This window comes from Saccostrea cucullata, unplaced genomic scaffold (assembly GCF_032062105.1).
Source record: "Saccostrea cucullata isolate Sc308-1 unplaced genomic scaffold, CSIRO_AGI_Scuc_v1 ctg4564, whole genome shotgun sequence".
NCBI classification, from domain to species: domain Eukaryota; kingdom Metazoa; phylum Mollusca; class Bivalvia; order Ostreida; family Ostreidae; genus Saccostrea; species Saccostrea cuccullata.
In genome coordinates, this window is record NW_026923849.1 from 1 (window position 1) to 11,498 (window position 11,498).

Sequence of the window (11,498 nt, forward strand, 5' to 3'; positions counted from 1 at the left end):
CAAATATGTTGGTACCAAAGTAAGGCCTTTTCACAAGAAATGCGAAATATAAAATGCTAGCTACACCTGTTCCAGGGTTATGACCAAGGTTAACATTTTATAATATAGGACAAACTCCATTTCAAGGTCAAAGGGTCAAGGTTGTTGGGTTCTAAAAAAAGACTATCTCAAAGATTACGTATGGGAAGTATGAAAGCGCTGGCCCTTATCGTTCAAAAGTTATGACCAGGTAAAAGTTTGAAAAAAAGTAGGTCAAACTCTAAGGTCAAGGTCAAAGGGTCAAGATTCTTGATATCCAATGAAAGGTCTTGTCACAAGAATTAGACAAATGAAATATGAAAGATCTAGCCCCTACTGTTCAAAAGTTATGGTCAAAGTTATTGTTTGTAAAAAGCAAGTCAAACTCCAAGGTCAAGGTCAAAGGGTCAAAATTCTTGATATAAAATGAAAGGTCTTGCCACAAGAAATAAACTTGTGAAGTATGAATGCCCTAGTCCGAACCCTTCAAAAGTTATGGTCAATGTTGTTTTTTTTTAAAGTAGGTCAAACTCCAAGGTCAAGGTCAAAGGGTCAAGGTTCTTGGTATCCAATGAAAGATCTTTTCATCACGATTATATATGTGAAGTATGAAAGCCGTAGTACTTACTGTTCAAAAGTTATAGCCAAGGTTAAAGTTTTTTCATAGATACAGAAATCTCCAAGGTCAAGGTCAAAAGGTCAAGGATGTTGGTATCCAATGAAAGGTCTTTTCACAAAGAATACATATGTGAAATATAAATGTCCTGGTTTCTATTGTTCAAAAGATATGGCCAAAGTAAAAGTTCAAAATTTTTGTGTTTAAGTGGGTCAGACTCCAAGGTCAAGGTCAAAAGGTCAAATTTGGTGGTACCCAAAGAAAGGTCTTGTCACAGGGAATAAACATGTGAAATATAAAAGTCACAGCTCCACTAAATCAAAAGTTACGGACAAGGTTAAAGTTTTTGCGGACAAAAAGAGAGACAGACAGACACGACAAAAACTATATGCCCCCGAAACTTCATTTACGGGGGCATAAAAAAATCATTTAATTTGCTCTTTGGGTGAATGATATCTAAAACCTTCTCTGTATAAACCATGTTTTACTCTATGACAACAATTTTTTATCAGAACACTAAATGTCTCATTTCAACAGTTTTTAAATAAATGCATAATATGGATAGTAGCAAACCTGACTGTGACTAATATTGTTATTACTTGAAACTAATTTATTTACAATCTTTTCAGTTTTTGGAAATATTTTAATCAGTATTAAAACAAATTTGTTTTCAGATGCTTTTGTATACATCCCTACAGTATGACATATTTGAAATATTAAGTCAGATTGTTATAACGATTTGAACTCGATTATTATAATGGCTGGACTCCAATGAAACCAGAGGACCAACTGCTCATTGTACTAGTGAAGTTAAAACTCAATCTGCGGGACATTGACTTGGCTCATAGATTCTGTGTCAGTCGACCAACAGTTTTGAACATCTTTCATACCCTTGTTCATGCACTACACAAGATGCTGTCTGATGGCGTAGTAAATGAATCTTTTCCAAGTCAACTTAAATGCAAAGGTTTGTTTTAAAATTTATCATAATGACTTGCAAAAATTTTATGCAGTTACATTTATTGTATTCTTGAAAGTTTGACTGTAAGGCCCAGAAGAAAAATATGTTTGTTTCCCCTTTCCAGACCGACCCTAATTTATAGTGCCGACCCTAAATATTTTTTTAATGCTTTGTCCCATGCTGTGCAAGATTACATCCAGGGAATCATAGTCTCCAACTTTGCAAGCTTTTCAAGACAGAAAGAATTTTGGGTCACCTTTCTATTATCAGTTTAAGTCACAGAAATGCTTAAAAACACCATTTCTTTTGTCATTAATGTTAATTCTATACATGTTTTGATTTTTTGATTAAAGAAGCAAAAAAAAATTTTTTCAAAAAAAAAAAAAAATTTTTCCCTACGTACCCTGCATTTTTAGCTCACCTCAACGAAGTTGGGGGGAGCTTATGTGATACCCTCGGCGTCGGCGTCCCAGGTTAAGGTTAATTTTTTTGGAGCAGTTTTCTTTTTAATTACTTCTGTGTCCTATACTGATTAGACATGCATGGAAGATGGTTTTAGTGTGTTTTATTGTACCAGACAAAGTTTCAGATGCTGCAATTTCAGCAAAGGAATTACCAGGTTAATGTTTTTGGAGCAGGTTAACATTTTTGGTGCAGTTTTTGGTGTAGGTTTCATTTCCAAGTAACTATAAGCCCTATGCTGACCAAACTTGCATGGATGATACATCTAAGGATGCATACTACTGGGCTTGCTTCGGATGCTGAATCTGACCTACATTTTCCGGTTGAGTGAACAGGTTAAAGTTTTTGGTGCAGGTTTCATTTGCAAGTAACTATAAGCCGTATGTTGACCAAACTTGCATGGATGATACATCTAAAGATGCATACTACCGGGCTTGCTTCGGATGCTGAATCTGACCTACATTTTCCAGTTGAGTGAACAGGTTAAAGTTTTGGTGCAGGTTTCATTTCCAAGTAACTATGAGCCCTATGTTGACCAAACTTGCATAGATGATACATCTAAGGATGCATACTACCGGGCTTGCTTCGGATGCTGAATCTGACCTACATTTTCCAGCTGAGTGAATAGTTAAAAGTTTTTGGTGCAGGTTTAATTTCCAAGGAACTATAAGCCCTATGTTGACCAAACTTGCATGGATGATACATTTAAGGATGCATACTACCGGGCTTGCTTCGGATGCTGAATCTGACCTACATTTTCCGGTTGAGTGACCAGGTTAAAGTTTTTGGTGCAGGTTTCATTTGCAAGTAACTATAAGCCCTATGTTGACCAAACTTGCATGGATGATACATCTAAGGATGCATACTACCGGGCTTGCTTCGGATGCTGAATCTGACCTACATTTTCCGGTTGAGTGAACAGGTTAAAGTTTTTGGTGTAGGTTTCATTTGCAAGTAACTATAAGCCCTATGTTGACCAAACTTGCATGGATGATACATCTAAGGATGCATACTACCGGGCTTGCCTCGGATGCTGAATCTGACCTACATTTTCCGGTTGAGTGAACAGGTTAAAGTTTTTGGTGTAGGTTTCATTTCCAAGTAACTATAAGCCCTATGTTGACCAAACTTGCATGGATGATACATTTAAGGATGCATACTACCGGGCTTGCTTCGGATGCTGAATCTGACCAACATTTTCCAGTTGAGTGAACAGGTTAAAGTTTATGGTGCAGGTTTCATTTCCAAGTAACTATAAGCCCTATGTTGACCAAACTTGCATGGATGATACATCTAAGGATGCATACAACCGGGCTTGCTTTGGATGCTGAATCTGACCTACATTTTCCAGTTGAGTGAACAGGTTTAAGTTTTTGGTGCAGGTTTCATTTCCAATTTACTATGAGCCCTATGTTGACCAAACTTGCATGGATGATACATCTAAGGATGCATACTACCGGGCTAGCTTCGGATGCTGAATCTGACCTACATTTTCCAGTTGAGCGAACAGGTTAATGTTTTTGGTGCAGGTTTCATTTGCAAGTAACTTTAAGCCCTATGTTGACCAAACTTGCATGGATGATACATCTAAGGATGCACACTACCAGGCTTGCTTCGGATGCTGAATCTGACCTACATTTTCCGGTTGAGTGAATAGTTAAAAGTTTTTGGTGCAGGTTTAATTTTCAAGGAACTATGAGTTCTTTAATGACCAATCTTGCATAGATGATACATCTAAGGATGCATACTTCCAAGCTTGCTTCGGATGCTGAATCTGACCTACTTTTTGTGGATGAGTGAAAATGTTAGTTTTGATGCATGTTTCATTTCCAATAAGCTATGAGCCCTATAATGAGCAAACTTGCATGGATGATATATCTAAGGATGCACACTAATGGACTTGCTTCGGATGTTAAATTGGACATACATTTTTCAGATAATAGACAAGGTAAAAGTTATGGTTGCAGGTCTTTTACCAAAAACTATAAGGCTTATATAACATTGTATAAACCAAATGCACAAATGCTGCATCAAGAGATGAAACCTCTCAAATTTGCTTCAGATTCTTGTTTTTTCATTACATTTTCATGAAGAAGAAGTAGTTTAAATTTTTTTATGTAGGTCTATTTCAAAGTATCAGATCAAAATTGCTTTTAAAAATATTTTCATTTTTGGAATGTATACTTTTTGTTGGTTAATTGTGTGACTTTGCCTTACTTAAAGACAACATTCGTTGAGGTGAGCTCTGTAATCTCTGATTACCTATGTTTTCAGCCTGAAAGCGGAAACAAACATTTTTTTCTAGGCCTAACACAATCTTTTTTACACAATTACAAATAATCAAATTAATTTTTTTCCAACTTTTTTTCAGGGTCTCTGCCAAAATCTTTTGAGGATTTTTCCTCTGCTAGAGCATCCATGGATGCAATTGAAACAACCCAGGACATCCCAACACATATGGACAATCAGGCCATGGCCTACAGTATGTACAAAAGTCGCCATACTGTTAAAGCAGTGATTTGCATGGCTCCAAACGGTGCACTTACATTTTGCTCCATGCTGTACCCAGGTTCTACTTCTGATGTAGCTATTGTACGTCACAGCCAAGTTTTACGAAAGTTCGAAGCTGGAGACCTTATTTTGGCGGACAAAGGTTTCACCATTCATGACCAGTTGCCCCAGGGTGTCTGCTTTAATATACCAGCTTTTTTATCGACACGAGGCCAGTTTACCAAACAAGAAGCAGCACTGTGTTACAAGATTGCTAAAGCACGTATTCATGCGGAAAGAGCCAACGAGAGGATAAAGAATTACAAGATTCTCCGTCACATCCCATCTACTTACAGACCAATCTCAACAAAAATATTTCAACTCTGTTCTTGTCTTGTAAACTTGCAAGCTCCACTTTTGAAAGAAATTACTTATTTTAAATTTGCATTGGTGTGTGACAGTATGTTTTTATTACAAGAATGTTTGGCAATTCCATTCTTCATTTGACAATATAATTTGGAAGAGGGTTTACTTATAATTTTAAATCTCTAGTTTCATGTATATTTACCTTTAAAGCACAACTCAACAAATTCATGTTTTCAACAATTTATTTATTAACAAAGACAAAAATGTTACATTTTCACTTTGAGAATAACATCTTCAATTCATTAATAAAATGATTCTAAATTTTGATATTCTTTTTTATGTAGTACATAGATTTTATTAATCATCATTGCTATTTAAAATAGTCTTATAAGCCAGAAGTTTTATGATGGATTGTGACATATCATATCATACATTTATAAGACTTAGGAACATTCAACATGTTTAACATGATTACCCATTTTCCATTGTTAGAAAATTCTAGAGGTACAAAACCAAGTGTCAAGAAGTTCAAACCAGAACTCAGTTTTCCATCAGGCCATCCTTAAAAAATAGTTTTTTTGCGGTAACACGACCGACTCACCAAAATCCACCCTACTGGAATTTTTTTATAGCCTCAAAAATCTTCTCTTTTTTTTCTTTACATATCCATTTTCCTTTTTTTTCAATTGATATTTTTTTAAGTCTCCATTGCACCTACGCCGTTTTTAAAAAAGAACTGATGTGTTCTGACTTTTGAGCAATGAAAGAATTTAGAATGCTTTCATTTTCTTGTTTGATTAGTAAGGTGAAATCTAAGACATAGTTAATACCTCTATATAATCTTATAGAAATTTATTTCTAACATTTTGTCTCAAAAAAAAAAAAGCCTACCTACCTACTCGCACCTAAAATGATGAGGCGCGTTACCGCAAAAAAGAAATTTTTTAAGGACGGCCTCAGTGCTGGAATGAAAATGTTAAAGTAGAAATCTATCAGCTTTGAAACATTTGCTGTCCATTAAATGTCTTTTACTATTCTAATCACAATGCAGTCTACTCTTGTCCACACAATTAAGTCACAGCATGTTTTGTTACATATGTGAAATTGGCCTTGAATTTGATGATGTATGGGTGACTGGTTTTCAGGCACAGGGTATCTTGTTTAAGATCTAAAAAAAATCAAACAACACTTAAGTTATGTTTTACCAATTCATATCCCCTCCTTTTTCCACAACTTCATACCATATTGAACAGTTGCACTTGTAAATTAATACATGTATTGAAATCATTTACTCACCAAGATTTTTACTTTCAAAGTACTGGACAATACAAATTTTTAATCCAACTTATAAATTGTTATTTACCTATGAAAAAATCCTTCAAATTTTGTGCCCCATCTGCTACTGTTGAAGACGATGCTGTATATAGACACTTCACCTCTACAATATCAGGAATGGCGTCTTTGGCTTCTGGAGTTTGATAAAATACACTGCATGTTGGTGGTCGAACAACTAAGCCATCAGGTGAAGCTCCCAACACTCCAGATTCATGCAACCATATCCCTTTCAGAAAAAATTATAATACTTCTGAATGCAAACAAACCATAATACAATTGATTTTGTAATGCAAACAAAGTCTAAGTAGAGCTTTTATAATCCTTCCACTTCAAATAGATTTCCAGCAAATTTTCTGGAATATGTTGGTAATTGAATATTTTTTTTACAATTAGACTTCAGTAATTAATTTCTGTTTGTCACCAGGATAAGTCCTGTTATTTGTTTTGACACAATGAATGTTAACATGTAAAAGGGTTGAAGGAATATTATTTTGTGCTGTATACCTGACTGCTCTACAGCTGCATCAAAGTCCTTTTCATACTTTCTCAAAGCATCATCTTCATGAGTGATACCCCATGCAACAGCCTTGATGGACTCTAGCTTGTAAGCTGACATAAGCCGTTTTTTCAGTGACAATGTCAATCTGAAGAAGAAAATATTATTTTTAGCTCACCTGAGCCGAAGGCTCAAGTGAGCTTTTCTGATCACATCTTGTCCGTTGTCTGTCTGTCTGTCTGTCCGTCTGTAAACTTTTCACATTTTCGACTACTTCTCAAGAACCACTAAGCCAATTTTGACCAAACTTAGTACAAAGCATCCTTGGGTAAAGGGGAATAAAAATTGTTAAAATAAAGGGCCAAGTCCTCTCACAAGGGGATATAATCAAGAAAAGACAAAAATAGGGTGGGGTCATTAAAAAATCTTCTTCTCAAGAACCACTGGGCCAGAAAAGCTGAAACTTATGTGGAAGCATCCTGGTAAAGTGTAGATTCTAAATTGTTCAAATCATGATCCCCGGGGGAAGGGTGGGACCACAATGGGGAATCAAAGTTTTACATAGAAATATATAAGAAAAATCTTTGAAAATCTTCTTCTCAAGAACCATTGGGCCAGAAAAGCTGAAACTTTAATATGTGCACATGGAAGGATCATGGGTCAGTGTAGATTTCAAAATGTCTTAATTATGATCAGTGGGGTAGGGTGGGGATACCTTATGTATTACAAGGGGGAAATCTGGTAAAGAACAGAATGGTCAAAGCTTCTCAGGTGAGTGATGTGGCCCATGGGCCTATTGCTGGTTATTAATCTTACATTTCCTGCATCTATATGTACATAAATCTGTGAGCCAATGCTCACTAGTAATACCCCCACTCTGATGTAAATAAGCACTATCATGTTAATATATATACCCAAGTTCAATTACAGGCAGATGCACAGAAAAATAGGAAGTTGACATCAGATTCATATCAAAATTAATCCCACCATACGGCATGCCTCAACAAAAGGTGCAAAAAATTTCAAGCATCCGCTATGAATAGCTAATGAGAAAACTGCGACGAAAATTTGTTATGTTTGATACAGACAGACAAACAGGAAGTTGATATCTGATTTGAAAAAAAAATGTATCCCAAGATATGGAATACCTTAGAGAAGATTTTGTTAAAATTTCAAACATCTACAACGAGTAGTTGCAGAGAAAACTGTGACGAAAATTTGTTATGTATGAAAAGGACAGACGCACAGACAAACAGGAAGTTGACATCGGATTTCAGCGAAAATGTATCCCACCATATGGCATGCCTCAGAGAAGATTGTGTTAAAATTTCAAGCATCTACGATGAGTAGTTGCTGAGAAAACCGTGACGAAAATTTGTTTCGGATGGACACACAGACACACGGACAGACACACAAGGGTAAAACAGTATATCCCCCTCTCCTTCGGAGCGGGGGTATAAATATCTAGTCATTACAGTCAAACCTCATTATCTCAAACTCAATGAGACCAAGAAAAATGTTGGAAATATCCGTGGATTCAAGAATAATACATGAAGAGTTATCGAGAGTAAAATGTCCCAGTCTTTTTAATATAAATGGTTTGGACTTCAAAATTACTTGGACATATCCATGGAATTTGAGATAATGGGTTTGAGATAACAAAGTTTGACTGTAATTTAAAAAGTCTATTTCGCAAAAATTTAATCACCGCCTTTGCTTAGAACTGAGAACTGCACCAAAGTTGGAAGCTGTTATTCTGTATTTCTTTACAATCGACCACATTGGGTTGTCTCGTTGCCCAGTTGTTTCCAATGCAGCTCTTTTAATGGCTTCATCTGACAGGGATAATGCATGCTGTAACCATACCATAGGGGTATCGGAATGAACATACTCTGGTGATGTTAACAGGTCTTCAATGAGAGGTACAGGTGGACCAGGTTCACATGGCTCTGGTTCAAGAATCCATTTCAATGCTGAAAAATTTCATTACGTCATTCTCAAAAATAATATCCATAATATCCATATGACATATACCAAGTAATTAATATAAGAGTCCATACATTTCATTTTAGTGAACACTATAATGGGTTTTTGTAATGTATGCACTACATATCAAATTTACAACTCACTTGCATATATTTGTTCAGAATTGTTCCTGTATATATTTTTGCACATGGCATTCTTAGTGTGAAAGTGCCATGGAAAAATTGGTGCAAATGTACAATTAATATTTACTAAATTATTAACAAGGTTTCATAATGACAGAGTATTAGAATAACAGAAGAATGATCTGATAATTCGCAAGAATATGAAACAAAATATATTTTTTAATGCATTTGAATGATTTTTTTTCCTTTCAAAAATGTATGCTCATGTACAAATATGCTATCATATTTATAATATTGTCTTTCCAATTATTCAAAGATTATTATTAATATGTATTACATAGTACATGTATGTTCAAAAATTAGGCAATATACATAGCCAACTATATTATGCTCCTCATCTTTGTACATTTGTTCACAATGAAAATTAACCATTGGTCAGTAACAAAATAACAGTTTCATATATATTTCTATTTAAAAATTTGATCATCCCTTGTGGCCCCGTCCTACCCCCGGGGGTCATGATTTGAACAAACTTGAATCGATCTACACTACCTGAGGATGCTTCCATATAAATAGGATCAATTATGGCTTTGTCATTCTTGAGAAGAAGATTTTTAAAGAATTTTCCTATACATTTCTATGTGAAACTTTGGAAGGCCATTGTGGCCCCATCCTACCCCGGGGGCTATGATTTTAATAAACTTGAATTTACACTACTTGCGGATGTTTCCACATAAGTTTCATTTTTCCTGGCACAGTGGTTCTTGGGAAGAAAATTTTTAAAACATACCATCAAAGAGCAAGAGCCATCTTATGCATAAATTGGCCCTGTCCTTATGTTAAATAATTAACTATCACCCTCTTTCCCATTTTATATGTCAAAATAAAGTAAACATTTGGTGCTTTCATTTTCTATTAAAAAAAATCGTTTTGAGAATTCAGATATTGGAAAACAAGTTTGTGAAATTGCAATTTTCTTGAAATTTGCTGAAAACATGCGTGTTTGACTACCTTCAGCAAAAAATTAAAATATGAGCACAGTCCACGATCCAAAAAATAAAACATGTTTTGTAATCTTCAGAAGCTGAGCTTTTATTATGTATTTGCAATATGCAATGAAATATTGAAAAAAATGCTTCAACGTTAGGCCATTTTCAGAGAAATTTACATGATATGAGGAAAATGATGCATTTTATGACGTCATAATGCATTGAGTAGATGAAAAATTACGTCAAAATTAATAGATATGTGGTCACCAACACTCCAAGTGATAAATGCTGCATTTGCAAACTAAACTGAGCGGTTTTGATTTTTCGGAAATTCTCAAGGCCAAATTAGGCCCAACGTGGCTCAAGCTCTTTTCATTAATTTCCAATTATTTCCCCTTGAATGAGGGCGTGGCCCTTCATTTGAACAAACTTGAATCCCCTTCACCCAAGGATGCTTTGTGGCAAGTTTGGTTGAAATTGGTCCAGGGGTTCTTGAGAAGAAGTCGAAAATATCAAAAGTTTACAGACAGACAGATGAACAGACAGCTTGATAGACGGACACTGGACAAAATGTGATCAGAAAAGAGCTAAAAATAAAACATTCCTCACCACAAAAGCCAGAAGAATATAGGGACCACCACCAGTAACATGTTTCTGGGAAGAACCAAAGCCATAAGAGAATCCATGCAGAGATAAATATCAATAGTCCTGAAGCTTTGATGCAGGACCAGGTACTAGAATTGCTACAAACACTACTCCGGAAACTTACCTATTATCCTATGATGTAACGTGCTTTTCCGACTCTGCGGCTGGTTCCCTCATAAGCTGGTACCGAGGACAGTTCAGAATGTCCTGTCAACTTTATTCCTCAACTTCCTGTCTTGGACTGAAAAGCAATAAGTGAAAATCTTTAGTGTTGCCTAGTGACTTTGAATTAAAAAGAAAGTTGCAAGATTGTGAAAGGAGGGGGGGGGGGTGGGTATTGATGCTGTGCATTTTAATAAAATGTACGAAATCTGTATTTCACAGTTTAATGCATTCATGTATTTTTGTGAATTGTCTTAAATGTAATAATTATTGCTATGTATTATTAAGCACTAAATCTATTCAACTGCATGTGTAAATGGAGAAAATGTGGATATGTAAATGATGTATAATTGCAATGTGTAAAATGTGACATTTTCTTATATGAGGGAGTCTGTTCATGTAATTTCTTTTTCATTAATTATTTTATTTATCTTGATAAAATTATTTCAATTAATAATATTGTTTTTCTTACCTGTCTGATGAACTCAACAAAGGTTACAGAGGTGAATGGTAGAAATATGGGTATTATGGTTGTCAAAACTCTCCGTTGTTGACCACACTGCATGCTGCACTGTAAAATCACCATTTTGGATCTTTAAAAGGGGAGGCTACTCCTGAAATCAAAGAAATTGTCGTAAAAATAAGAAACCTGATTTTTCTTAAAGTCTCACACAAGGAAATAATTTCACTATATGTTACTATATAGCTTTAATTAAATAAATTAATTAACTAGACTCTCAGCAGATAATTCATGAATGAAAAATAAAGATTAATGCTTAGACAAAAATTTGAGATCAGAAAAAATATACCCCTTATTCGGCTTTTAAGAAAGAAAATTGAAAGTAAACAT

The 11,498-nt window shown here is 35.1% G+C and overlaps 2 protein-coding genes across 2 annotated transcripts; one reads left to right on the forward strand and one right to left on the reverse strand.

Annotated features, from left to right (window-relative positions):
* The first annotated feature begins 1,312 nt into the window (after positions 1-1,312).
* On the forward strand, positions 1,313-5,164 carry LOC134265082 (uncharacterized). Its single transcript, XM_062747323.1, has 2 exons — positions 1,313-1,601; positions 4,429-5,164. The coding sequence occupies exons 1-2, from the start codon at positions 1,406-1,408 to the stop codon at positions 5,052-5,054; spliced, it is 822 nt and encodes a 273-aa protein (XP_062603307.1). The 5' UTR covers positions 1,313-1,405; the 3' UTR covers positions 5,055-5,164.
* On the reverse strand, positions 5,138-10,602 carry LOC134265083 (uncharacterized). The gene is made up of 5 exons (XM_062747324.1): positions 10,451-10,602; positions 8,453-8,717; positions 6,753-6,892; positions 6,277-6,474; positions 5,138-6,081 (listed from the first exon to the last, which is right to left on the reverse strand). Exons 2-5 carry the CDS (start codon positions 8,611-8,613, stop codon positions 5,984-5,986), a joined length of 597 nt encoding a protein of 198 aa, XP_062603308.1. The 5' UTR covers positions 8,614-8,717; positions 10,451-10,602; the 3' UTR covers positions 5,138-5,983.
* Positions 10,603-11,498: the final 896 nt, after the last annotated feature.